Source organism: Centropristis striata, chromosome 14, assembly GCF_030273125.1.
Source record: "Centropristis striata isolate RG_2023a ecotype Rhode Island chromosome 14, C.striata_1.0, whole genome shotgun sequence".
NCBI classification, from domain to species: Eukaryota; Metazoa; Chordata; class Actinopteri; order Perciformes; family Serranidae; genus Centropristis; species Centropristis striata.
The window spans coordinates 34,302,655-34,330,628 of NC_081530.1; the positions used below are offsets into that span (position 1 = coordinate 34,302,655).

The 27,974-nt window shown below is 37.8% G+C and overlaps 4 protein-coding genes across 4 annotated transcripts; all 4 read right to left on the reverse strand.

Annotated features, from left to right (window-relative positions):
• Positions 1 to 2,650: 2,650 nt before the first annotated feature.
• LOC131984408 (gastrula zinc finger protein XlCGF57.1-like) lies at positions 2,651 to 7,257 on the reverse strand. The gene is made up of 2 exons (XM_059349238.1): positions 7,230 to 7,257; positions 2,651 to 5,050 (listed from the first exon to the last, which is right to left on the reverse strand). Exons 1-2 carry the CDS (start codon positions 7,255 to 7,257, stop codon positions 3,504 to 3,506), a joined length of 1,575 nt encoding a protein of 524 aa, XP_059205221.1. The 3' UTR covers positions 2,651 to 3,503.
• Positions 7,258 to 8,839: 1,582 nt separating this feature from the next.
• LOC131984822 (gastrula zinc finger protein XlCGF57.1-like) lies at positions 8,840 to 12,501 on the reverse strand. The gene is made up of 2 exons (XM_059349801.1): positions 11,978 to 12,501; positions 8,840 to 11,254 (listed from the first exon to the last, which is right to left on the reverse strand). Exons 1-2 carry the CDS (start codon positions 12,168 to 12,170, stop codon positions 9,645 to 9,647), a joined length of 1,803 nt encoding a protein of 600 aa, XP_059205784.1. The 5' UTR covers positions 12,171 to 12,501; the 3' UTR covers positions 8,840 to 9,644.
• A 4,310-nt stretch (positions 12,502 to 16,811) lies between these two features.
• Positions 16,812 to 21,009, reverse strand: LOC131984827 (zinc finger protein OZF-like). The gene is made up of 2 exons (XM_059349807.1): positions 20,594 to 21,009; positions 16,812 to 18,681 (listed from the first exon to the last, which is right to left on the reverse strand). The coding sequence occupies exons 1-2, from the start codon at positions 20,784 to 20,786 to the stop codon at positions 17,288 to 17,290; spliced, it is 1,587 nt and encodes a 528-aa protein (XP_059205790.1). The 5' UTR covers positions 20,787 to 21,009; the 3' UTR covers positions 16,812 to 17,287.
• A 1,640-nt stretch (positions 21,010 to 22,649) lies between these two features.
• LOC131984804 (zinc finger protein 665-like) lies at positions 22,650 to 27,918 on the reverse strand. The gene is made up of 3 exons (XM_059349782.1): positions 27,856 to 27,918; positions 25,970 to 26,575; positions 22,650 to 25,436 (listed from the first exon to the last, which is right to left on the reverse strand). The coding sequence occupies exons 2-3, from the start codon at positions 26,160 to 26,162 to the stop codon at positions 23,431 to 23,433; spliced, it is 2,199 nt and encodes a 732-aa protein (XP_059205765.1). The 5' UTR covers positions 26,163 to 26,575; positions 27,856 to 27,918; the 3' UTR covers positions 22,650 to 23,430.
• Positions 27,919 to 27,974: the final 56 nt, after the last annotated feature.

Below are 27,974 nucleotides of genomic sequence, written 5' to 3' on the forward strand. Positions count from 1 at the left end.
AATAAATTATTTAACGAGAAAGGGGGGAACAATAGTGTAAATAATAGCATATTACAATACAAATATAAATCATTAAATACACAACTAAATTATCTCTATAAGTCCTGTTTCCCTCAGGTAATTAAATAGGGGCTTGTTTTCTTTGCATGATTTTTTTCCCAGGAATACTTTCCAGGGTGTCTCTTTCTTTACATTCTACCAGCACATGTTTGACTGTTTCTGGTTCATTGAAGTGGCTGCAAAGCCCTGTAGGGTGTTACCTATTCCATGGAGTGTTTGGTTTAATCCTGTGTGTCCGATCCTAAGGCGTGAGATTGCCATCTCCTCCTTTGGATTCCTACTCCTGACTCCTCCCTACTGTAACTGCAGCTACAACGATACATACAGTAACTCTACTGTAACTGCAGCTACAATGATACATTTAGTAACTCTACTGTAACTGTAGCTACAATTATACATACAGTAACTCTACTGTAACTGTAGCTACAATGATACATACAGTAACTCTACTGTAACTGCAGCTACAACAATACATACAGTAACTCTACTGTAACTGTAGCTACAATGATACATACAGTAACTCTAATGTAACTGCAGCTACAATGATACATACAGTAACTCTACTGTAACTGTAGCTACAATGATACATACAGTAACTCTACTGTAACTGTAGCTACAATGTTACATACAGTAACTCTACTGTAGCTATATTTACAATGTTACATACAGTAACTCTACTGCAACTGTAGCTACAACAATACATACAGTGACTCTACTGTAACTGTAGCTACAACGATACATACAGTAACTCTACTGTAACTGTAGCTACAATGTTACATACAGTAACTCTACTGTAACTATATTTACAATGTTACATACAGTAACTCTACTGTAACTGTAGCTACAACGATACATACAGTAACTCTACTGTAACTGTAGCTACAATGTTACATACAGTAACTCTACTGTAACTGTAGCTACAACGATACATACAGTAACTCTACTGTAACTATATTTACAATGTTACATACAGTAACTCTACTGTAACTGTAGCTACAATGTTACATACAGTAACTCTACTGTAACTATATTCACAATGTTACATACAGTAACTCTACTGTAACTGTAGCTACGATACTTACAGTAACTCTACTGTAACTGTAGCTACAATGTTACATACAGTAACTCTACTGTAACTATATTTACAATGTTACATACAGTAACTCTACTGTAACTGTAGCTACAACAATACATATAGTAACTCTACTGCAACTGTAGCTACAATGTTACATACAGTAACTCTACTGTAACTGTAGCTACAACAATACATACAGTGACTCTACTGTAACTGTAGCTAAAACGATACATACAGTAACTCTACTGCAACTGTAGCTACAATGATACATACAGTAACTCTACTGTAACTGTAGCTAAAATGTTACATACAGTAACTCTACTGTAACTGTAGCTACAACGATGCATACAGTAACTCTACTGTAACTATAGCTACAATGATACATACAGTAACTCTACTGCAACTGTAGCTACAATGATACATACAGTAACTCTACTGTAACTGTAGCTACAACGATACATACAGTAACTCTACAGTAACTGTAGCTACAATGTTACATACAGTAACTCTACTGTAACTGTAGCTACAATGTTACATACAGTAACTCTACTGTAACTGTAGCTACAACAATACATACAGTAACTCTACTGTAACTGTAGCTACAATGTTACATACAGTAACTCTACTGTAACTGTAGCTACAATGATACATACAGCAACTCTACTGTAACTGTAGCTACAATGTTACATACAGTAACTCTACTGTAGCTATATTTACAATGTTACATACAATAACTCTACTGCAACTGTAGCTACAACAATACATACAGTGACTCTACTGTAACTGTAGCTACAACGATACATACAGTAACTCTACTGTAACTGTAGCTACAATGTTACATACAGTAACTCTACTGTAACTATATTTACAATGTTACATACAGTAACTCTACTGTAACTGTAGCTACAACGATACATACAGTAATTCTACTGTAACTGTAGCTACAATATTACATACAGTAACTCTACTGTAACTGTAGCTACAATGTTACATACAGTAACTCTACTGTCACTATATTTACAATGTTACATACAGTAACTCTACTGTAACTGTAGCTACAACGATACAGACAGTAACTTTACTTTCACTGAATTGCTCCGTTTGGTGACATTAATGTAACGTTCCGACTCAACACCTTTACATTTCTAATTCTCCCCACTGAGAATCTCTATGGATCATAGATTGACTAGTGTGAGACGATGTTTCTATGAGATAGATACTTTCTAGTCAATGTCAAGACGAATCTCAGAATAAAACCTGATCCTGACCAGGTTCGCTCTGCAGCATGAGTTCCCATGGTGATCTAGCCAGGTTAAAAGAGAACCACCTTTGAGATAGTGAAAACCCAGGGTTAAACCCAAAGTTACCTCACTGACCCTCAAATCCAGCTTCGTAGTACAGGGCTCTGGAATCACATCACAGGGATAGCCTGTTTAGGGATTTGTGGCCTAATGTAAAACAAAGCACGCTTATCCTCGTACAACAAACTGAAGAAGGGACACTTTCTGATATAAACAACATTTATTTGAATGGAATCATTTAAAAACAAGGCACCAGAACGTGCTAACAGAGAACATAGATCAGATATGAACCTGAGATTTAACATGCCAACAGGACATGAAGAGGATGATGAAACAGAAACACTGAAATTTAAATACCAACAACTTCTAGGCAACTTTCTTATATTAAGAACATGTTTATTTCATCCAACTGTTAAAATGAATACTGTTGCATTTGTTACACTTCTACAATCAAATATCTCATTAAAATCTCAGTTTGTGAACTTTTGTTTTGCAAAACAAACAAAAAATGAACAAAAAGGAAATTAATATCATATCACATCATGGAAAACAAACGAATGTTTCATATTTTGATTGTGGGTACATTTTATTTGCAAAAATGTGGATTTATTAAAAGTTACTCAAACATCTGTGGAATTTAAAAATGACTTGAAAATCTTCACTCCTTAAAAAAGATTGAAAAAGAGGAGCACTATATAACAAATATATCCTTTGGTATGTTTGTTTCTCTATACATTGTATTTATTTTGTTTTTATTTTTCTTTGAATTATGTTTGTGTCTAATAAAGATAATGCCTGTTTGTTATTTAAACACGTTTCATGAACAAATATTTCACCCCCTTCCCAACAACATAAGTAGCCTTCAAACTGAATCCACAACACCCTCTGAAAAGTCCAAGGGCTTTATAAAAAGACTCTATCCACACTGACCTTTTTCTAAGAATTTACAGCAGACTGAGTTTTTCTGGTTTACTTCCAACCACCCGTCATCAGTCTCAGGTTCACAAGAATCTCCAGTCTTTTCATCAGTATCTGGTCCATCTGGATCAGAGTTCCTTTCTGCTACATCAGATTCTCTTTGCATCTCTTCCTCTGGACTGCTGACTGGAGGCTGAGGAGCTGAAAGGTTTCTCTCCTTTGTGGTGTCTCATGTGTCTCTTTAAATTGTGCGAACCTTTGTAAGATTTCTCACAAACTGAGCAGCGATAAGGTTTCTCTCCTGTGTGAGCTCTCATGTGTCGCTTTAAATTCCTTCTCACTGTAAAAGATTTATTACACACTGAGCAGCTGGAAGGTTTCTCTCCTGTGTGAACTCTCCTGTGTTTCTTCAGATTCAAACGACTACTGGAACCTTTTCCACTTACTGAGCAGCTGGAAGGTTTCTCTCCTGTGTGAACTCTCATGTGTGTCTTCAGATTGTGACGCCTACCGAAACCTTTACCACATACTGAGCAGATGAAAGGTTTCTTTCCTGTGTGAACTCTCACGTGTGCCTTCAGATTCTGAGGCAGACTGAAACTTTTACCACATACTGAGCAGCTGTAGGGTTTCTCTCCTGTGTGAACTCTCATGTGTTGCTTCAGAGAAGCACTCCTACTGACACTTTTACCACACACTGAGCAGCTGAAAGGTTTCTCTCCTGTGTGGAGTCTCATGTGTGACTTTAAATGTCCACTCTGTGTAAACGTTTTCTTACAAACTGAGCAGCTGAAAGGTCTCTGTCCTGTGTGGAGTCTCATGTGTGTCTTCAGATTGTGACGCCTACCGAAACCTTTACCACATACTGAGCAGATGAAAGGTTTCTTTCCTGTGTGAACTCTCACGTGTGCCTTCAGATTCTGAGGCCGACTGAAACTTTTACCACATACTGAGCAGCTGTAGGGTTTCTCTCCTGTGTGAACTCTCATGTGTTGCTTCAGAGAAGCACTCCTACTGACACTTTTACCACACACTGAGCAGCTGAAAGGTTTCTCTCCTGTGTGGCAACTCATGTGTCGCTTTAAACTCCCCTTCTCTGTGAAAGATTTATTAGACAATGAGCAGCTGAAAGATTTCTTTCCAGCCCTCAATCTGGAATCCCTGACAGGGCCGCCATCTTTTTTAAAACAGTTTAAACCTGACTGATGTTCTTCGGTCTCCGTCCAATCAGCACTGTCATCAGTCTCAGGTTCAGAAGAGTCTCCCAGCTGTTGATTTGTATCAGATTGTAAATGTGGATCTGGATCAGAGTTCCTGTCTGGTTCTGGTCCTCCACAGTCCTCTCCACCAGCTTCTGTTTTCAATCGTTCAGTTTGTGTTTGATGAAGCTGTGAGGACTGAGCTTTCTCTTCATCTTCTTCACTCTTCACAGGGACAGGAGTGGATGTAACCTTGGTGATATCAGCCTCCTCCAGCCATTGAAGCTGCTCTCCCTGCTGACTGGTCCAAGGTTTCTCCTGTTCCTCTTTAATGTGTGGGGGCTCTGGGTCCTCCTGGTCTAGAGTGGAGCTCCTCTCTTGCTGCTCAGAGGGAATCTCCTCTTTAACCACCAGCAGCTGCTGGACGTCTGCAGAGAAGGGTAAACACACACAGAGGCTCTTACAACATCTAAAGTAGAGCTGCCATGATGTGTCAACTTTATCATAAAGACACCGATTTGAATGGAATGCATCTCACTGTTCACAACATGGTGGTGCATGGAAAAAACAATAGATTACTTCGTCAAAGACGCCTTTTGAAGCTGGACGGAGATGTTTGTGGTTGCAAGCCATTAAACAGACAGACTAGACTGTTGTTATATCATCAGAAATCCTCCTATATTGTGATGACCCCCTCCCCCTCTGTGTGTTGTGGCATGTTGTATTTCTATTGAATTTAAAAAAATATATAATATCCTTGTTTCTCCTGTAGATTTTGTCAACGTTTTTGGAGTGATCCCATCTGGTGTTTGCATGTTGTTTAGGTCTCAATCAAGAGTCGAAACCCAACATTTGTCCCTGCTGTCCTTGTCAGACACCCCAGTGGGTAAAGCTTGTTTAACTGGCAATCATGGTAATAACAAATTAATCAGAAGCCTGTTTAAAAAGGATGTCACTACAGCTCCATATGTGCTCTCATATTGGAACAAATACATAGAACACAATAATTGGAAGAAGATCTGGCTATTACCCAACCGATATTTGATAACCAATAAAGTGAGAGAAATTCCATTTAAAATAATTCATAAATTTTATCCATCCGATCAAAATATTGTTAGAAGATTCATAAAAAAGACTGATGTGGAATGCACTTTCTGTTCTGAACATATTGAAACTGTTACTCATTTATTTTGGTATTTTTGCCCGTTTGTCCAAGGTCTCTGGATTGATATTTGTAACTTTATTGCAAACAATGTTGATAAAGATTTTAAGTTGTTTTGGAGGGATGTACTATTTGGGCGAAATGAAGAAAAAATCTATGAAAAATGTATTATAAACCTCATCATACTGATGGTGAAATTTCATATTCATAAATGTAAATTTGCTCAAAGAAAACCATCTTTTGTTGCCTTTCACAATGAGCTCAGCCAGTACATCGCTTCTATTACATCCTCCAACAACCATTCATGACTATATATATATATTCATACAATATATTAGGCCTGGGAGATATATCGATATAATTAATTTTTTTTTCTTTCTTCATACATAAATGCTGCCCTTACTAGGGTTTGTCATATGTAGTTCTGTTGTAATGTCCATTATTCTTTTCTCATATAAATATATTTATTTCAGAAAAAGATTGGCCTTTTTAATTTCATAGGATATTTTTATGAAAGGTATTTTGTAATTGAAATGTGCACTTTATGGAGCTTTGATTGAAAAAAAGTACTCCTGTTGTTATACAGTATTTATGTTCACTTAAAATGTTTCAATAAAAAAAATTATTCATTAGTGTTTGTTACGGACAGAAGTACTGCTACTATGTTTTTATTGTTGCTTTAAGTTTGCAGAAACAACTACTATTAATGATCGATCTATGAAAACAATAAGAAAGTAGAGGGAGACAGAATAGTTTCAGGGGTAATGATGTCTGGCTCTGTGGTTGGGTGTCAAAACAGGAATAGGAAAAAGAAATGCTGGCCTATTCAATATATTTAAATATATTAAATACATATTACTTTTGAATACAAATACATATCATATATTTATTTATATATAAATAAATAAATAAATATATATATTTATATATACACTTCTCTGTGTAACTGAAGTAAAGTAACTAACCTGCTCTGTGTAACTGAAGTAAAGTAACTGACCTGCTCTGTGTAACTGAAGTAAAGTAACTTACCTGCTCTGTGTAACTGAAGTAAAGTAACTAACCTGCTCTGTGTAACTGAAGTAAAGTAACTAACCTGTTCTGTATAGCTGAATCTGAGGGTTGAAAACAGCGTCCAGTAGTTTCTGCTGTCGCTCGTTCTTCTCTTTTGAACGACAAAGTTGCTCCTCGTACTCTGCTATCGTTCTTTCAAACAGCCCAAATATCTCTTCAGCAGCCGCAGTCAGTCGCTGCTCCACCAGCGCTCTCGCCGTTTGGACTTTAGACATTTTTCACACAGTGACACCAACTTTTTCTTCACTTCTCAGTTTGTCCCAGACGAGCCGCGGTGCTAACCAGCTAGCCTGCTAAGCTAACTGGCTGTTTGTAGTCCGGCCTATAAAGATATAAATATTTATATAAATATCGATTCAGCAGGAAATCTTCCGTGTTTGTCCTTTCAGACAGATTTATCCGGAATCACAGCGGCTCTGAAGGAGCTCATTTCGCGCTGTCACTGGTTAATGAGAGGCTCGGCGGCGTCATGTTCCTAACGGCAACACCGGTTGCATCACTTCCGGCGTCATACAGCCCTTCAAAATAAAACCTCGAGAAGCCTTTCAGTCACAATAATGTAAATAAACTGTAATATAATTCACCGTGCAATATAAATACTTTTATCTGTGTAATAGTGCAACTCCTCTGTTTATAATGGTGCTAATTTTTATATTTATTCTGTTATATTGTTTTACCTTCTTGTTCATTTTGATCAGACCAAGGTTATTATAGTTTTTCAAATTCAGTTAGTTTTAATGAGTTTTTAGAGTAAGTTTGCTAGTTTGAAATAGTTTTTATTAGTTTTTATTTTTTGGAAAATGTACTTACTTACTTACTTTTAATTTAGAATCATTAGTTTTAGTGTTAGTTTTAGTTTTTTACTAATGGGGTATTTGTTGGGTGCCAGATTCAATAAGGTCACAATTAATGTTTCCTTTTTTTTTTCTTTTTTTTACACTGTTTCTCTATACAAAGCCAATAAAGCAAAAATATTTTCTTGTACCTGACAAGTTTTGGCTACCTTGCCTCTGTAGCCTTCATCAGAGGTGTCACGTGGTGTTGGTGTGTCCCTCTGGAGACGCTATGTGGACGATATCCTGGAGAAGATTAAGACCGGCCACACACAAAGACTCAGACCATCTGAACACCATGGACGAAACTGGGAACATAAAATTCACCCATGAGGAGTGTAGAAACAGTGTAAAAAATTATATCAGTAGGCCTAATGAACCTCTTCAATATAAAATAAATGTTTCCTTTATTTTCATTGTGTGATCCATCTCAGCCCCAATACATTTATTTAGTCATAAAACCAGATTAAATCGATTTCATATCAACCAAAAAGGGTTTTTACTATAATTTTTGTTAGTTTCAGTTAGTTTTGTAAACACACAAGACAGTTTCAGTTTGTTATCCATTTTTAAAAATTCTTGTTTTTATTTTAATTTCAGTCAGCGAAAAAATAAATCAATTCTAGTTTTCATTATTTCGTTAGTTTTCGTTAACTATAATAACCTTGGAGCAGACTTTATTTATCCTTCAGTCATCACAGCGTCTCAACATACAGACACATAGATATAGAAAACAGAATAAAGAATACAAGAAATAATACATATTATAGACATTATATACATAGATTTCTGCTATTTGGCATTATTAATAATATATAGTTTTTCTGTTTGTTTGTTTTCCTGATTGCATTTTACAGATATTGCACATTGGAGGAAATATATTTTAGCATGTTAAATAGGTTAATTAAGTTGTAGCATGTAGTGGTATGAACCTCAATGAATAAATATATTAAATATGTGCAGAGATATACACAGTATAGTATATGTGGTATATGACATTTATAAAATAGAAAAAATACAGAAGTCCTAATGTGGTCAGAGTAAAGAGAAATTTTGTTATTGTTTATACTTATTTTGCTGCTGGAACACTAAAACTGTCCTCATGGAGGGACTAATACAGGAAAGAGTCATCTCTATAAACACTAAATCATTTAAATGTTAAGTGTTTATAAAGGCGTCTCAAAAAGCAGAACTTTTTTATTTTCAACATTTTTATTTTTCAATACAGTCAACACACACACACACACACACACACACACAGATGTGAGGTTTGTTATTGTGCAGACAACAATTAAGTCATTAAATAAAACAGCCTGAGAGAACATAGATCTGCACATAAATCAGAATATTTAATCAGAATATTAGAGAACAGTAATTATTCTATTAATATACAGAAGCTGTCTCACCTTCTGACTCACTGGTTGATTTACTTTCATTAAATCTTCTACATTCTAGATTCATATTCAAGAAAATCAAATCTCTGATGGAACACATTTGGTATTATGTTATTAAAACAAGTGTTAAACAAACCAGAATGTTTTAAATTTCAGATTATTTTTGCTTTGATGCTCTCAACAGTGTTAACAGTCAGTTCAGACAGAGATACTGATAACCAGGGTTAAACCTCAGGTTACCTCACTGACCCTCAAATCCTGCTTCGTAGTACAGGCCTCTGCACTTTTTTAAAATATTGAATTAAAATATCAGTTTGCAAACTTTTGTTTTGTAAAACAAACAAAAAAAGGAAACGAATATCATATCACATCATGGAAAAGAAAGTATTGTTTAATTATATTGAGATTGTTAGTACATTTCATACAAATAGAATAAATATTTATAAAGTTACTACAAGCTTTGTAGCATTTAAAAAAAGACTTGAAAATATTTCTCGAGTCCTTCAAAAAGATTGAAAAAGAGGTTTGCATCTCTTCATGTGGGCTGCTGGCTGGAGGCTCTGCCTTTTGTTCTCCTCAGTTTGATGAAACTTTGAGGACGAGCGGCCAGCACATTTATGAAAGGTTTCTCTCACGTGTGGACTCTCATGTGTCTCTTTAAATGTCCACGCCGTGTAAAAGTTTTCTTACAAACTGAGCAGCTGAAAGGTCTCTCTCCTGTGTGGAGTCTCATGTGTGACTTTAAAGCTCCACTCAGTGTAAAAGTTTTCTTACAAACTGAGCAGCTGAAAGGTCTCTCTCCTGTGTGGACTCTCATGTGTTCCTTTAACGTTCCACTCTGTGTGAAAGTTTTCTTACAAACTGAGCAGCTGAAAGGTCTCTCTCCTGTGTGGAGTCTCATGTGTGACTTTAAATGTCCACTCAGTGTAAAAGTTTTCTTACAAACTGAGCAGCTGAAAGGTCTCTCTCCTGTGTGGACTCTCATGTGTGACTTTAAAATTCCACTCCGTGTAAAAGTTTTCTTACAAACTGAGCAGCTGAAAGGTCTCTCTCCTGTGTGGAGTCTCATGTGTGACTTTAAAGTTCCACTCAGTGGAAAAGTTTTCTTACAAACTGAGCAGCTGAAAGGTCTCTCTCCTGTGTGGAAGCTCATATGTGACTTTAAATGTCCACTCTGTGTAAAAGTTTTCTTACAAACTGAGCAGCTGAAAGGTCTCTCTCCTGTGTGGACTCTCATGTGTGACTTTAAAATTCCACTCCGTGTAAAAGTTTTCTTACAAACTGAGCAGCTGAAAGGTCTCTCTCCTGTGTGGAAGCTCATATGTGACTTTAAATGTCCACTCTGTGTAAAAGTTTTCTTACAAACTGAGCAGCTGAAAGGTCTCTCTCCTGTGTGGAGTCTCATGTGTGACTTTAAAGCTCCACTCTGTGTAAACGTTTTCGTACAAACTGAGCAGCTGAAAGGTCTCTCTCCTGTGTGGAGTCTCATGTGTGACTTTAAAATTCCACTCCGTGTAAAAGTTTTCTTACAAACTGAGCAGCTGAAAGGTCTCTCTCCTGTGTGGAAGCTCATATGTGACTTTAAATGTCCACTCTGTGTAAAAGTTTTCTTACAAACTGAGCAGCTGAAAGGTCTCTCTCCTGTGAGGAGTCTCATGTGTGACTTTAAAGCTCCACTCTGTGTAAACGTTTTCGTACAAACTGAGCAGCTGAAAGGTTTCGCTCCTGTGTGGAGTCTCATGTGTCTCTTCAAATGGCTCTTGTAGCCAAATCTCTTCCCACTCTCAGAGCAGCTAAATCGTTTCTCATCAGCACTAAATATGGAATCTCTGACTGGGCGCCGATCTTTTTTCAAACAGTTCAAACCTGACTGAGGTTCTCTGGTCTCCTCAGGTTGTAAATGTGGATCTGGATCAGAGTTCCTGTCTGGTTCTGGTCCTCCACAGTCCTCTCCATCAGCTTCTGTTTCCATCTGTTCAGTTTGTGTTTGATGAAGCTGTGAGGACTGAGGTTTCTCTTCATCTTCTTCACTCTTCACAGGGACAGGAGTGAATGTGAACTTGGTGATATCAGCCTCCTCCAGCCCCTGAAGCTGCTCTCCCTGTTGACTGCTCCAAGGTTCCTCCTGTACCTCTTTAATGTGTGGGGGCTCTGGCTCCTCCTGGTCTTGGTCCAGACTGCAGCTCCTCTCCTGCTGCTCAGAGGGAAACTCTTCTTCGCTCACCGACAGCTGCTGAACATCTGCAGGAAACACAGAAACACACAGTGAGGAAAAATACACAGTCTGTGTATTCATCTGTTTCACACAGATTGTTGAAACTATAGCTTCCAAAATGCTTTGGGAATATCAACAGGAACCATAACATAACTTACAAACCTGCTCTGTGTAGGTGAAGAATATTAATTAAACTGCTCTACAACAATGTTACACACAGTAACTATTGTAACTCTAATGTAACTGCATTTAACATACGTAAGTTACTAACCTGCTCTGTGTAAGTGAATTAAAGTAACTAACCTGCTCTGCGTGACTGAAGTAAAGTCTCTAACCTCCTCTATGTAACTGAAGTAAAGTAACTAACATGCTCAATGTAACTGAAGTAAAGTAACTAACCTGCTCTGTGTAACTGAAGTAAAGTAACTAACCTGCTCTGTGTAACTGAAGTAAAGTAACTAACCTGCTCTGTGTAACTGAAGTAAAGTAACTAACCTGCTCTGTGTAACTGAAGTAAAGTAACTAACCTGCTCTGTGTAACTGAAGTAAAGTAACTAACCTGCTGTGTAACTGAAGTAAAGTAACTAACCTGCTCTGTGTAACTGAAGTAAAGTAACTGACCTGCTCTGTGTAACTGAAGTAAAGTAACTAACCTGCTCTGTGTAACTGAAGTAAAGTAACTAACCTGCTCTGTGTAACTGAAGTAAAGTAACTAACCTGCTCTGTGTAACTGAAGTAAAGTAACTGACCTGCTCTGTGTAGCTGAATCTGAGGGTTGAAAACAGCGTCCAGTAGTTTCTGCTGTCGCTCGTTCTTCTCTTTTGAACGACAAAGTTGCTCCTCGTACTCTGCTATCGTTCTTTCAAACAGCCCAAATATCTCTTCAGCAGCCGCAGTCAGTCGCTGCTCCACCAGCGCTCTCACCGTTTGGACTTTAGACATTGTCACAAAGAGACACAAACTTTGTCTCCACACAAACTCCGTCAGAAACACAGTTTGCTGTCCATCAAACACTCACTCTGACTAGCGTCGCGGTGCTAACCAGCTAGCATGCTAAGCTAACTTGAACGTGTTTATAGTCTACCGAGAGATGAGTCAGAGGAAAAAACATCCAGAAAAAGACGGTGAACAGCACAAAGTCCAGTCAGGCAGGTTTATCCGGACATACGGAGACTTTGACGAATCAGAACACAAACTTTCTCAAACAAAAAGAAGCGGTTACTATGGACGCTAGACGCCATATTGCTAGAACCAACATGCGGTTCCGCTGCAACTTCTTCTTCTTCTTCTTCTTATTTTAATTGGCGGCTGGCATCCAACTTATAGGTGCATTGCCGCCACCTACCGGATTGGAGTGTGGATCATTAGATTTAGCAGGAAATAAAAAAAACAAACAAAACAAAAAGAACAAAAAAAAAAAAAAAAAAAAAAAAAAAAAAACCTAAATCCTCTCCATTAGCCCTGTTTCCTTCCGCTGCAACTTCTTCTTCTTTTGAGTTTTATTTGGCGGTTGTCAGACCAACGTACAGGAGCATTACCGCCACCTACTGGACTGGAATGTGGAGCAGTAGATTGACTGGAAAATAAGGAGAGAAAATAATAATAATACTGTAATAAATGTGGGTATTACCTTTGGCAACAAACGCCAGGAATGTCAGAACATTTGAACAAACACACAGCAAAGAGAGCGGCGTACAAAAGGGACAATCCACTACACACAGGCTAAACTTTTAGCATAAGGCAAAATGCATGCTACACCCTTTTAAGACACTGCAATGTAACACACACCAAAATGGAGAACCATAAAATGTCCCACCCACGGCTTGCCAGTCCCCCTTTATTGTTACACTCCAATCACATATTTCATTAAAATCTCAGTTTGGGAACTTTTGTTCTGTAAAACAAAACAAAAAAGAAGGAAAAGGAAATGAATATCATATCACATCATGGATATTATAATTTAAACATCATAATGTAAATTTAATTTACACAAATATAGATTTATTAAAAGTTACTCCAAGATCGGTGGAATTTTAAAATGACTTGAAAATTTTCTTCAAGCCTTCAAAGAGATTGAAAAAGAGGAGCATTATTTAAAAAAATATATATTCTTTGGTGTGTTTGTTTTACTATAAATTATATATATTATATAAATATTTATTTTGTTTTTAATTTTCTTGTCTTATCTAAATATAGTACTTGGAATTGTTGATGTTTGTGTTTCATAAAGATAATGCATGTTTGTTATTTAAACATGTTTCATGAAAAAATATTTTACCCCCTTCCCAACAAACATGACAACATAAGTAGCCTTCAAACTGAATCCATCACACCCTCTGAAAAGTCCAAAGGCTTCATGAAAAAGATTTTATCCTCTCTGACCTTTTTCTAGGAATTTACAGCAGACTGAGTTTTACTAGTTTACTTCCAACTAGGGATGGGCTTCGATTTTAGAATATTCATATGGTCATTAAATCATAAAAAATCGAATATTTCATCATATCTGGAAAAAAAAAAAGTTGTATTACTGGTGCCTTCCGCATGGGGGCAGCGTAGCATTTGATGATACACAGTGTGGCGGGCTTTGGGTGTTTTCCACAGCGGGACAAGTTAGCCAGCAGAGGGATTTAGAGACTCTGGAGGTGACGTATGGTTTTCGCCGTCGCTAACTGTGCACAACGTCAGCAGCTGAAAGCCGCATTGCTTACTGTGCACAGAGTGTCTGGTGCTTGTTGTAAACGAACAGAGATCGCTAAGTGAACACCTCCTGCAGCAGCAGCACATACACACTGTACTGCTACAGAGCTAACTGTTAGCCTGTTAGCACATACACACTGTACTGCTACAGAGCTAACTGTTAGCCTGTTAGCACATACACACTGTTTTGCTACAGAGCTAACTGTAGCTAACAAGCCGGCCTTCGGCTCATTAGTGGCTCGTTAAGAAGAGTAAGAAGGAGTAGCTGGATTTGTCTCCAGTCGCTTTCTTGAAAAATAGTCGCTAAGGTGGTCTGAAAAGTTGCTAAATTTAGCAACAAAGTCCCTAAGTTGAGAACACTGTTTTGCCGGTGGGGGGGGGTTATTGAATATTCGAATAGTAATCGATTAGTACTCCACGATTATCGAATAGTAGTTTTGCCTGAAATGCACATCCCTACTTCCAACAACACCTGTCATCAGGCTCTGCCTGTTTGTTCACCTCAGTTTGATGAAACTTTGAGGACGAGTGGCAGCACATTTTTGTTCTTTGACCTGTGTGAAAAATTTCTTACAGGCTGAGCAGCTGAAAGGTTTCTCTCCTGTGTTTATTAAATTCCCCCTGTGTGTAAAAGGTTTATTACACACTGAGCAGCTGAGAGATTTCTCTCCTGTGTGAACTTTCATGTGGTTAGTAAAATTCCCCCTGTGTGTAAAATATTTATTACACAATGAGCAGCTGAAAGACTTCTTTCCAGCCCTCAATCTGGAATCTGCGACAGGGCCGCCATCTTTTTTCAAACAATTTAAACGTGAGTGAGGTTATTCTGTCTCTGTCCAATCAGCACTGTCATCAGTCTCAGGTTCAGAAGAGTCTCCCGGCTGTTGATTTGTATCAGGTTGTAAATGTGGATCTGGATCAGAGTTCCTGTCTGGTTCTGGTTCTCCACAGTCCTCTCCATCAGCTTCTGTTTTTAATTGTTCAGTTTGTGTTTGATGTGAGGACTGAGGTTTCTCTTCATCTTCTTCACTCTGCACAGAAACAGGAGTGGATGTAACCTTGGTGATATCAGCCTCCTCCAGCCCTTGAAGCTGCTCTCCCTGCTGACTGGTCCAAGGTTTCTCCTGTTCCTCTTTAATGTGTGGGGGCTCTGGGTCCTCCTGGTCTAGAGTGGAGCTCCTCTCCTGCTGCTCAGAGGGAATCTCCTCTTTAACCACCAGCAGCTGCTGGTTGTCTGCAGAGAAGGGTAAACACACACAGAGGCTCTTACAACATCTAAAGTAGGGCTGCCATGATGTGTCAACTTTATCATAAAGATTTATGAGAGTGAAGGCCAGCTTTTCTTTGTACTATTCCTGTTTTGACATCCAACCACAGAGACTGCGGTCAAGCCCGCTATCTCTCATTTTAGCATAATCAAGCCAGCCGCTCCAACACTTCCAGTGCGCCCTCATTGCCGACTTTTGGGCAAATACTTTGAGACACTGGGAAAGTCATCACTAGGTTACTGCAGTGTGTGGAAACTTCCGATTTTCAAAATAAAACGTGGGTATTAAATGTACCCCACTGTCCTACACTGATCCTGAGCCAATAGGTCACATGACCTGGATATTGAGCTTTAATGCTCATATTTACATTATGAAATGTATTAAAAATTCATTAAAATATAAAATATAACAGAAAGTAAAATGCTATAAAAAGAGGTGTGTCTCATACAGCTAGTCTAGATCTACTGTCCAACACTGATCTTGAGCCAATAGGTCACATGACCTGGAAGTTATTGAGCTTTAACGCTCTTATTTTTTCACATATTTTTTAAATGATTTTTTTAATACATTTCATAATGTAAATATGAGCATCATAGCTCAATAGCTTCCAGGTCATGTGACCTATTGGCTCAAGATCAGTGTTGGACACTTGGGTAGATACATTTAATACCCACGTTTTATTTTGAAAACCAGAAGTGTCCACACACTGCAGTGAGTTAGCGCGAACTTTCCCCTGAAACTCTTCTGTCTCTCTCTATTTTATTGTTTTTCATAGATCGATCATTAACAGTAGTTGTTTCTGAAAACTTACAGTAACAATGTAACTAAGTAAAACATAGTAGCAGTACTTCTGTCCGTCACAAACAGAAATCCTGACTATTAAATAAACTAACCTGCTCTGTGTAACTGAAGTAAAGTAACTAACCTGCTCTGTGTAACTGAAGTAAAGTAACTAACATGCTCTGTGTAGCTGAATCTGACCAGGCCCTAATATCAGATAAATTTGGAAATACGATAAATTAATAAAGAATAATAAAGAATATTCTCACTAATTTACAGGACTTTTCACTGTGGAAATTCATAATAAAATGCACTTAAATATTTACTGTACAGTAAAATATTACAGACCAGGTTAGCTCTGCAGCATGAGTTACCATGGTGATCTAGCCAGGTTAAAAGAGAACCACCTTTGAGATACTGAAAACCCAGGGCTCTGGAATCACATAACAGGGATAGCTGGTGTAGCTGAAGAAGAGACACTTTCTGACACAAAGAAAATTTATTTGTATAGAATCATTTAAAAACAAGGCACCAGAACATGCTAAAAGAGAACATAGATCAGATATGAACCTGAGATTAACATGCCAACAGGACATGAAGAGGATGATGAAACAAAAACACTGAAATTTAAATACCAACAACTTCTAGGCAACTTTCGTATATTAAGAACATGTTTATTTTATCCTACTGTTAAAATGAATACTGTTGCATTTGTCACACTTCTACAATCAAATATCTCATTAAAATCTCAGTTTGTGAACTTTTGTTTTGTAAAACAAACAAAAAATGAACAAAAAGGAAATTAATATCATATCACATCATGGAAAACAAACGAATGTTTCATATTTTGATTGTGGGTACATTTTATTTACACAAATGTAGATGTATTAAAAGTTACTCAAACATCTGTGGAATTTAAAAATGACTTGAAAATCTTCACTCGTTAAAATAGAATGAAAAAGAGGAGCACTATATAACAAATATATTCTTTGGTATGTTTGTTTCACTATACATTGTATTTATTTTTCTTTGAATTGTTATGTTTGTGTCTAATAAAAAAAATGCCTGTTTGTTATTTAAATATGTTTCATGGACAAATATTTAACCCCCTTCCCAACAAGAGATGGCAACTTAAGTAGCCTTCAAACTGAATCCACCGCACCCTCTGAAAAGTCCAATGGCTTTATAAAAAGACTTTATCCTCTCTGACCTTTTTCTAAGAATTTACAGCAGACTGAGTTTTCTGGTTTACTTCCAACCACCCGTCATCAGTCAGAGTTCCTGGCTGCTGCTGGTCTTCCACAGTCCTCTCCATCAGATTCTCTTTGCATCTCTTCCTCTGGACTGCTGACTGGAGGCTGAGGAGCTGAAAGGTTTCTCTCCTTTGTGGTGTCTCATGTGTCTCTTTAAATTGTGCGAACCTTTGTAAGATTTCTCACAAACTGAGCAGCTATAAGGTTTCTCTCCTGTGTGAACTCTCATGTGTCGCATCATATCCTTACGACTACTGGAACCTTTACCACATACTGAGCAAATGAAAGGTTTCTCTCCTGTGTGAACTTTCATGTGTGGCTTCAGAGAAGCACTCTTACTGAAACCTTTACCGCACACTGAGCAGCTGAAAGGTTTCTCTCCTGTGTGAACTCTCATGTGTTTCTTCAGATTCTGACTACTACCGAAACCTTTACCACATACTGAGCAGATGAAAGGTTTCTCTCCTGTGTGAACTCTCATGTGCGCCTTCAGATTCTGAGGCATACTGAAACTTTTACCACATACTGAGCAGCTGAAAGGTTTCTCTCCTGTGTGAACTCTCATGTGTCGCGTCATATCCTTACCACTACTGAAACCTTTACCGCACACTGAGCAGCTGAAAGGTTTCTCTCCTGTGTGAACTCTCATGTGTGCCTTCAGATTCTGAGGCATACTGAAACTTTTACCACATACTGAGCAGCTGAAAGGTTTCTCTCCTGTGTGAACTCTCATGTGTCGCGTCATATCCTTACCACTACTGAAACCTTTACCACATACTGAGCAGATGAAAGGTTTCTCTCCTGTGTGAAATCTCATGTGTTGCTTCAGATAAGCACTCCTACTAACACTTTTACCACACACTGAGCAGCTGAAAGGTTTCTCTCCTGTGTGGCAACTCATGTGTCGCTTTAAACTCCCCCTCTCTGTGAAAGATTTATTACACAATGAGCAGCTGAAAGATTTCTTTCCAGCCCTCAATCTGGAATCTGCGACAGGGCCGCCATCTTTTTTCAAACAGTTTAAACCTGACTGATGTTCTTCGGTCTCCGTCCAATCAGCACTGTCATCAGTCTCAGGTTCAGAAGAGTCTCCCGGCTGTTGATTTGTATCAGGTTGTAAATGTGGATCTGGATCAGAGTTCCTGTCTGGTTCTGGTTCTCCACAGTCCTCTCCATCAGTTTCTGTTTTCAACTGTTCAGTTTGTGTTTGATGAAGCTGTGAGGACTGAGGTTTCTCTTCATCTTCTTCACTCTTCACAGGGACAGGAGTGGATGTAACCTTGGTGATATCAGCCTCCTCCAGCCATTGAAGCTGCTCTCCCTGCTGACTGGTCCAAGGTTTCTCCTGTTCCTCTTTAATGTGTGGGGGCTCTGGGTCCTCCTGGTCTAGAGTGGAGCTCCTCTCCTGCTGCTCAGAGGGAATCTCCTCTTTAACCACCAGCAGCTGCTGGATGTCTGCAGAGAAGGGTAAACACACACAGAGGCTCTTACAACATCTAAAGTAGAGCTGCCATGATGTGTCAACTTTGTCATAAAGACACCGATTTGAATGGAATGCATCTCACTGTTCACAACATGGTGGTGCATGGAAAAAACCATCGATTACTTCGTCAAAGACGCCTTTTGAAGCTGGACGGAGATGTTTGTGGTTGCAAGCCATTAAACAGACAGACTAGACTGTTGTTATATCATCAGAAATCCTCCTATATTGTGATGACCCCCTCCCCCTCTGTGTGTTGTGGCATGTTGTATTTCTATTGAATATAAAAAAATATATAATATCCGTGTTTTTATTGTAGATTTTGTCAAAGTATTTGGAGCGATCCTATCTGGTGTTTGCATGTTGTTTAGATCTCAATAAAGAGTGGAAACCCAACATTTGTCCCTGCTGTCCTTGTCAGACACCCCAGTGGGTAAAGCTTGTTTAACTGGCAATCATGGTAATAACAAATTAATCAGAAGCCTGTTTAAAAAGGATGTCACTACAGCTCCATATGTGCTCTCATATTGGAATAAATACATAGAACACAATAATTGGAAGAAGATCTGGCTATTACCCAACCGATATAAAGTGAGAGAAATTGAATTTAAAATATTTCATAAGTTTTATCCATCCAATCAAAATATTGTTAGAAGATTCCAAAAAATACTGATGTGAAATGTACTTTCTGTTCTGAACATATTGAAACTGTTACTCATTTATTTTGGTATTTTTGCCCGTTTGTCCAAGGTCTCTGGATTGATATTTGTAACTTTATTGCAAACAATGTTGAAAAAGATTTTAAATTGTTTTTAAGGGATGTACTATTTGGGCGAAATTAAGAAAAAATCTATGAAATATTTATTATAAACCTCATCATACTGATGGCGAAATTTCATATTCATAAATGTAAATTTGCTCGAAGAAAACCATCTTTTGTTGCCTTTCACAATGAGCTCAGGCAGAACATCGCTTCTATTACATCCTCCAACAACCATTCATGACTATATACATATTCATACAATATATTAGGGCTGGGCGATATATTAATATAATTAATTTTTTTTTCTTTCTTCATACATAAATGCTGCCCTTACTAGGGTTGGTCATATGTAGTTCTGTTGTAATGTCCATTATTCTTTTCTCATATAAATATATTTATTTCAGAAAAAGATTGGCCTTTTTAATTTCATAGGATATTTTTATGAAAGGTATTTTGTAATTGAAATGTGCACTTTATGGAGCTTTGATTGAAAAAAAGTACCCCTGTTGTTATACAGCATTTATGTTCACTTAAACTGTTTCAATAAAAATAATTATTAACAAGTGTTTGTTATGGACAGAAGTACTGCTACTATGTTTTTATTGTTGCTTTAAGTTTGCAGAAACAACTACTATTAATGATCGATCTATGAAAACAATAAGAAAATAGAGGGAGACAGAATAGTTTCAGGGGTAATGATGTCTGGCTCTGTGGTTGGGTGTCAAAACAGGAATAGGAAAAAGAAATGCTGGCCTATTCAATATATTTAAATATATTAAATATGTATTACTTTTGAATACAAATACATATCATATATTTATTTATATATAAATAAATAAATAAATAAATATATATATTTATATATACACTTCTCTGTGTAACTGAAGTAAAGTAACTAACCTGCTCTGTGTAACTGAAGTAAAGTAACTAACCTGCTCTGTGTAAGTGAAGTAAAGTCTCTAACCTCCTCTATGTAACTGAAGTAAAGTAACTAACGTGCTCAATGTAACTGAAGTAAAGTAACTAACCTGCCCTGTGTAACTGAAGTAAAGTAACTAACCTGCTCTGTGTAACTGAAGTAAAGTAACTAACCTGCTCTGTGTAACTGAAGTAAAGTAACTAACCTGCTCTGTTCAGCTGAATCTGAGGGTTGAAAACAGCGTCCAGTAGTTTCTGTTGTCGCTCGTTCTTCTCTTTTGAACGACAAAGTTGCTCCTCGTACTCTGCTATCGTTCTTTCAAACAGCCCAAATATCTCTTCAGCAGCCGCAGTCAGTCGCTGCTCCACCAGCGCTCTCACCGTTTGGACTTTAGACATTTTTCACACAGTGACACCAACTTTTTCTTCACTTCTCAGTTTGTCTCAGACGAGCCGCGGTGCTAACCAGCTAGCATGCTAAGCTAACTGGCTGTTTGTAGGCCGGCGGATAAAGATATAAACATTTATATAAATATCGATTCAGCAGGAAATCTTCCGTGTTTGTCCTTTCAGACAGATTTATCCGGAATCACAGCGGCTCTGAAGGAACTCATTTCGCGCTGTCACTGGTTAATGAGAGGCTCGGCGGCGTCATGTTCCTAACGGCAACACCGGTTGCATCACTTCCGGCGTCATACAGCCCTTCAAAATAAAACCTCCAGAAGCCTTTCAGTCACAATAATTTAAATAAACTGTAATATAATTCACCGTGCAATATAAATACTTTTATCTGTGTAATAGTGCAACTTCTCTGTTTATAATGGTGCTAATTTTTATATTTATTCTGCTATATTGTTTTACCTTCTTGTTCATTTTGATCAGACCAAGGTTATTATAGTTTTTCAAATTCAGTTAGTTTGAAATAGTTTTTAGAGTAAGTTTGCTAGTTTGAAATAGTTTTTATTAGTTTTTATTCTTTGGAAAATGCTTACTTTTCATTTAGATTCATTAGTTTTAATGTTAGTTTTAGTTTTTTACTAATGGGGTATTTGTTGGGTGCCAGATTCAATAAGGTCACAATTAATGTTTCCTTTTTTTTTTTTTTTACACTGTTTCTCTATACAAGGCCAATAAAGCAAAAATATTTTCTTGTACCTGACAAGTTTTGGCTACCTTGCCTCTGTACCCTTCATCAGAGGTGTCACGTGGTGTTGGTGTGTCCCTCTGGAGACGCTATGTGGACGATATCCTGGAGAAGATTAAGACCGGCCACACACAAAGACTCAGACCATCTGAACACCATTGACGAAACTGGGAACATAAAATTCACCCATGAGGAGTGTAGAAACAGTGTAAAAAATTATATCAGTAGGCCTAATGAACCTCTTCAATATAAAATAAATGTTTCCTTTATTTTCATTGTGTGGTCCATCTCAGCCCCAATACATTTATTTAGTCATAAAACCAGATTAAATAGATTTCATATCAACCAAAAAGGGTTTTCACTATAATTTTTGTTAGTTTCAGTTAGTTTTGTAAACACACAAGACAGTTTCAGTTTGTTATCCATTTTTAAAAACTCTTGTTTTTGTTTTAATTTCAGTCAGCGAAAAAAAAATAAATCTAGTTTTCATTATGTCGTTAGTTTTCGTTAACTATAATAACCTTGGAGCAGACTTTATTTATCCTTCAGTCATCACAGCGGCTCAACATACAGACACATAGATATAGAAAACAGAATAAAGAATATAAGAAATAATACATATTCTAGACATTATATACATAGATTTCTGCTATTTGGCATTATTAATAATATATAGTTTTTCTGTTTGTTTGTTTTCCTGATTGCATTTTACAGATATTGCACATTGGAGGAAATATATTTTAGCATGTTAAATAGGTTAATTAAGTTGTAGCATGTAGTGGTATGAACCTCAATGAATAAATACATTAAATATGTGCAGAGATATACACAGTATAGTATACGTGGTATATGACATTTATAAAATAGAAAAAATACAGAAGTCCTAATGTGGTCAGAGTTAAGAGAAATTTTGTTATTGTTTATACTTATTTTGCTGCTGGAACACTAAAACTGTCCTCATGGAGGGACTAATACAGGAAAGAGTCATCTCTATAAACACTAAATCATTTAAATGTTAAGTTTTTATAAAGGCGTCTCAAAAAGCAGAACTTTTTTATTTTCAACATTTTTATTTTTCAATAGTGAACACACACACACACACACACACACACACACACACACACACACACACAGATGTGAGGTTTGTTATTGTGCAGACAACAATTAAGTCATTAAATAAAACAGCCTGAGAGAACATAGATCTGCACATAAGTCAGAATATTTAATCAGAATATTAGAGAACAGTAATTATTCTATTAATATACAGAAGCTGTCTCACCTTCTGACTCACTGGTTGATTTACTTTCATTAAATCTTCTACATTCTAGATTCATATTCAAGAAAATCAAATCTCTGATGGAACACATTTGGAATTATGTTATTAAAATAAGTGTTAAACAAACCAGAACGTTTTAAATTTCAGATTATTTTTGCTTTGATGCTCTCAACAGTGTTAACAGTCAGTTCAGACAGAGATACTGATAACCAGGGTTAAACCTCAGCTTACCTCACTGACCCTCAAATCCTGCTTCGTAGTACAGGCCTCTGCACTTTTTTTAAATATTGAATTAAAATATCAGTTTGCAAACTTTTGTTTTGTAAAACAAACAAAAAAAGGAAATGAATATCATATCACATCATGGAAAAAAAGTATTGTTTAATTATATTGAGATTGTTAGTACATTTCATACAAATAGAATAAATATTTATAAAGTTACTACAAGCTTTGTAGCATTTAAAAAAAAGACTTGAAAATATTTCTTGAGTCCTTCAAAAAGACTGAAAAAGAGGTTTGCATCTCTTCATGTGGGCAGCTGGCTGGAGGCTCTGCCTCTTTGTTCTCCTCAGTTTGATGAAACTTTGAGGACGAGCGGCCAGCACATTTATGAAAGGTTTCTCTCATGTGTGGACTCTCATGTGTCTCTTTAAATACCCACTTTGTGTAAAAGATTCAGCACACACTGAGCAGCTGAAAGGTTTCTCTCCTGTGTGGAGTCTCATGTGTGACTTCAAATTTCCACTCAGTGTAAAAGTTTTCTTACAAACTGAGCAGCTGAAAGGTCTCTCTCCTGTGTGGAGTCTCATGTGTGACTTTAAATGTCCACTCAGTGTAAAAGTTTTCTTACAAACTGAGCAGCTGAAAGGTCTCTCTCCTGTGTGGAGTCTCATGTGTGACTTCAAATTTCCACTCAGTGTAAAAGTTTTCTTACAAACTGAGCAGCTGAAAGGTTTCTCTCCTGTGTGGAGTCTCATGTGTGACTTTAAATGTCCATTCAGTGTAAAAGTTTTCTTACAAACTGAGCAGCTGAAAGGTCTCTCTCCTGTGTGGAAGCTCATATGTGACTTTAAATTTCCACTCTGTGTAAAAGTTTTCATACAAACTGAGCAGCTGAAAGGTCTCTCTCCTGTGTGGACTCTCATGTGTGACTTTAAAATTACACTCCGTGTAAAAGTTTTCTTACAAACTGAGCAGCTGAAAGGTCTCTCTCCTGTGTGGACTCTCATGTGTGTCTTTAAATGTCCACTCTGTGTAAAAGTTTTCTTACAAACTGAGCAGCTGAAAAGTTTATCTCCTGTGTGGAGTCTCTTGTGTGACTTTAAAGTTCCACTCCGTGTAAAAGTTTTCTTACAAACTGAGCAGCTGAAAGGTCTCTCTCCTGTGTGGAGTCTCATGTGTGACTTAAAAGTTCCACTCAGTGTAAAAGTTTTCTTACAAACTGAGCAGCTGAAAGGTCTCTCTCCTGTGTGGAGTCTCATGTGTGACTTTAAAGCTCCACTCAGTGTAAAAGTTTTCTTACAAACTGAGCAGCTGAAAGGTCTCTCTCCTGTGTGGAGTCTCATGTGTGACTTTAAATGTCCACTCAGTGTAAAAGTTTTCTTACAAACTGAGCAGCTGAAAGGTCTCTCTCCTGTGTGGAGTCTCATGTGTGACTTCAAATTTCCACTCACTGTAAAAGTTTTCTTACAAACTGAACAGCTGAAAGGTCTCTCTCCTGTGTGGAGTCTCATGTGTGTCTTTAAATGTCCACTCCGTGTAAAAGTTTTATTACAAACTGAGCAGCTGAAAAGTTTACCTCCTGTGTGGAGTCTCTTGTGTGACTTTAAAGTTCCACTCCGTGTAAAAGTTTTCTTACAAACTGAGCAGCTGAAAGGTTTCTCTCCTGTGTGGAGTCTCATGTGTGACTTTAAATGTCCACTCAGTGTAAAAGTTTTCGTACAAACTGAGGAGCTGAAAGGTTTCTCTCCTGTGTGGAGTCTCATGTGTGACTTTAAAGCATCACTCTGTGTAAACGTTTTCGTACAAACTGAGCAGCTGAAAGGTTTCTCTCCTGTGTGGAGTCTCATGTGTCTCTTCAAATGGCACTTGTAGCCAAATCTTTTCCCACACTCAGAGCAGCTAAATCGTTTCTCATCAGCACTAAATATGGAATCTCTGACAGGGCGGCGATCTTTTTTCAAACAGTTCAAACCTGACTGAGGTTCTCTGGTCTCCTTCCAATCAGCACTGTCATCAGTCTCAGGTTCAGAAGAGTCTGCAGACTCATCCTCAGTATCAGGTTGTAAATGTGGATCTGGATCAGAGTTCCTGTCTGGTTCTGGTCCTCCACAGTCCTCTCCATCAGCTTCTGTTTCCATCTGTTCAGTTTGTGTTTGATGAAGCTGTGAGGACTGAGGTTTCTCTTCATCTTCTTCACTCTTCACAGGGACAGGAGTGAATGTGAACTTGGTGATATCAGCCTCCTCCAGCCCCTGAAGCTGCTCTCCCTGCTGACTGCTCCAAGGTTCCTCCTGTTCCTCTTTAATGTGTGGGGGCTCTGGCTCCTCCTGGTCTTGGTCCAGACTGCAGCTCCTCTCCTGTTGCTCAGAGGGAAACTCTTCTTCGCTCACCGACAGCTGCTGAACGTCTGCAGGAAACACAGAAACACACAGTGAGGAAAAATACACAGTCTATGTATTCATCTGTTTCACACAGATTGTTGAAACTATAGCTTCCAAAATGCTTTGGGAATATGAACAGGAACCATAACATAACTTACAAACCTGCTATGTGTAGGTGAAGAATATTAATTAAACTGCTCTACAACAATGTTACACACAGTAACTATTGTAACTCTAATGTAACTGCATTTAACATACGTAAGTCACTAACCTGCTCTGTGTAAGTGAAGTAAAGTCTCTAACCTCCTCTATGTAACTGAAGTAAAGTAACTAACGTGCTCAATGTAACTGAAGTAAAGTAACTAACCTGCCCTGTGTAACTGAAGTAAAGTAACTAACCTGCTCTGTGTAACTGAAGTAAAGTAACTAACCTGGTCTGTGTAACTGAAGTAAAGTAACTAACCTGGTCTGTGTAACTGAAGTAAAGTAACTAACCTGCTCTGTGTAACTGAAGTAAAGTAACTGACCTGCTCTGTGTAACTGAAGTAAAGTAACTAACCTGCTCTGTGTAGCTGAATCTGAGGGTTGAAAACAGCGTCCAGTAGTTTCTGTTGTCGCTCGTTCTTCTCTTTTGAACGACAAAGTTGCTCCTCGTACTCTGCTATCGTTCTTTCAAACAGCCCAAATATCTCTTCAGCAGCCGCAGTCAGTCGCTGCTCCACCAGCGCTCTCACCGTTTGGACTTTAGACATTTTTCACACAGTGACACCAACTTTTTCTCCACACAAACTCCGTCAGAAACACAGTTTTCTCTCCATCAAACAGTCACTCTGACTAGCGCCGCGTTGCTAACCAGCTAGCATGCTAAGCTAACTTGAATATGTTTCTACGTTAGTCTACCGAGAGATGAGTCAGAGGTAAAACATCCAGAAAAAGACGGTGAACAGCACAGAGTCCTGTCAGGCAGGTTTATCCGGACATACGGAGACTTTGACGAATCAGAACACAAACTTTCTCACACAAAGAAGAAGCTGTTACTACGAACGCTAGTCGCCATATTGCTTGAAGATCAACATCCGGTTCCGCTGAAACTTCTTCTTCTTCTTTTGAGTTTTATTGGCGGTTGGCAGACCAACGTACAGGAGCATTACCGCCACCTACTGGACTGGAGTGTGGAGCAGTAGATTGACAGGAAAATAAAATAAAGTAAAATAAGTAATAGTAATAATTATAAAATTAAGACAAATAAATGATTTAACGAGAAAAGGGGGAACAATAGTGTAAATAATAGCATATTACAATACAAATATAAATCATTAAATACATAACTAAATTATCTCTATAAGTCCTGTTTCCCTCAGGTAATTAAATAGGGGCTTGTTTTCTTTGCATGATTTTTTCCCCAGGAATACTTTCCAGGGTGTTACTGTGTTTCCCATCCTCTAGAAGTCTCTTTCTTTACATTCTACCAGCACATGTTTGACTGTTTCTGGTTCATTGAAGTGGCTGCAAAGCCCTGTAGGGTGTTACCTATTCTATGGAGTGTTTGGTTTAATCCTGTGTGTCCGATCCTAAGGCGTGAGATGGCCATCTCCTCCTTTGGATTCCTACTCCTGACTCCTCCCTACTGTAACTGTATCTACAATGATACATACAGTAACTCTACTGTAACTGTAGCTACAATGATACATACAGTAACTCTACTGTAACTGCAGCTACAACAATACATACAGTAACTCTACTGTAACTGCAGCTACAATGATACATACAGTAACTCTACTGTAACTGTAGCTACAATGATACATACAGTAACTCTACTGTAACTATATTTACAACGATACATACAGTAACTCTACTGTAACTGTAGCTACAATGATACATACAGTAACTCTACTGTAACTGTAGCTACAACAATACATACAGTAACTCTCCTGTAACTGCAGCTACAATGATACATACAGTAACTCTACTGTAACTGTAGCTACAATGATACATACAGTAACTCTACTGTAACTGTAGCTACAATGATATATACAGTAACTCTACTGTAACTGTAGCTACAATGTTACATACAGCAACTCTACTGTCACTATATTTACAATGTTACATACAGTAACTCTACTGTAACTGTAGCTACAACGATACAGACAGCAACTTTACTTTAACTGCATTGCTCCGTTTGGTGACATTAATGTAACGTTCCGACTCAACACCTTTACATTTCTAATTCTCCCCACTGAGAATCTCTATGGATCATAGATTGACTAGTGTGAGATGATGGTTCTATGAGATAGATACTTTCTAGTCAATGTAAAGACGAATCTCAGAATAAAACCTGATACTGACCAGGTTCGCTCTGCAGCATGAGTTACCATGGTGATCTAGCCAGGTTAAAAGAGAACCACCTTTGAGATAGTGAAAATCCAGGGTTAAACCCAAAGTTACCTCACTGACCCTCAAATCCAGCTTCGTAGTACAGGGCTCTGGAATCACATCACAGGGATAGCCTGTTTAGGGATTTGTGGCCTAATGTAAAACAAAGCACGGTTATCCTCGTACAACAA

Excerpts from the sequence above, each read along its gene's own strand:
- LOC131984804 (XM_059349782.1), bottom strand. The coding sequence starts at position 26,162 with ATGTCTAAAGTCCAAACGGTGAGAGCGCTGGTGGAGCAGCGACTGACT. Across the intron at positions 25,437-25,969 it reads GATTCAGCTACACAGAGCAG|ACGTTCAGCAGCTGTCGGTG; the intron begins GTTAGTTACTTT and ends TGTTTCCTGCAG.
- LOC131984827 (XM_059349807.1), bottom strand. The coding sequence starts at position 20,786 with ATGTCTAAAGTCCAAACGGTGAGAGCGCTGGTGGAGCAGCGACTGACT. Across the intron at positions 18,682-20,593 it reads GATTCAGCTGAACAGAGCAG|ACATCCAGCAGCTGCTGGTG; the intron begins GTTAGTTACTTT and ends CCTTCTCTGCAG.
- LOC131984408 (XM_059349238.1), bottom strand. The coding sequence starts at position 7,257 with ATGACGCCGCCGAGCCTCTCATTAACCA. Across the intron at positions 5,051-7,229 it reads GCCGAGCCTCTCATTAACCA|TTGACACATCATGGCAGCTC; the intron begins GTGACAGCGCGA and ends TTTATGATAAAG.
- LOC131984822 (XM_059349801.1), bottom strand. The coding sequence starts at position 12,170 with ATGTCTAAAGTCCAAACGGTGAGAGCGCTGGTGGAGCAGCGACTGACT. Across the intron at positions 11,255-11,977 it reads GATTCAGCTACACAGAGCAG|ATGTTCAGCAGCTGTCGGTG; the intron begins GTCAGTTACTTT and ends TGTTTCCTGCAG.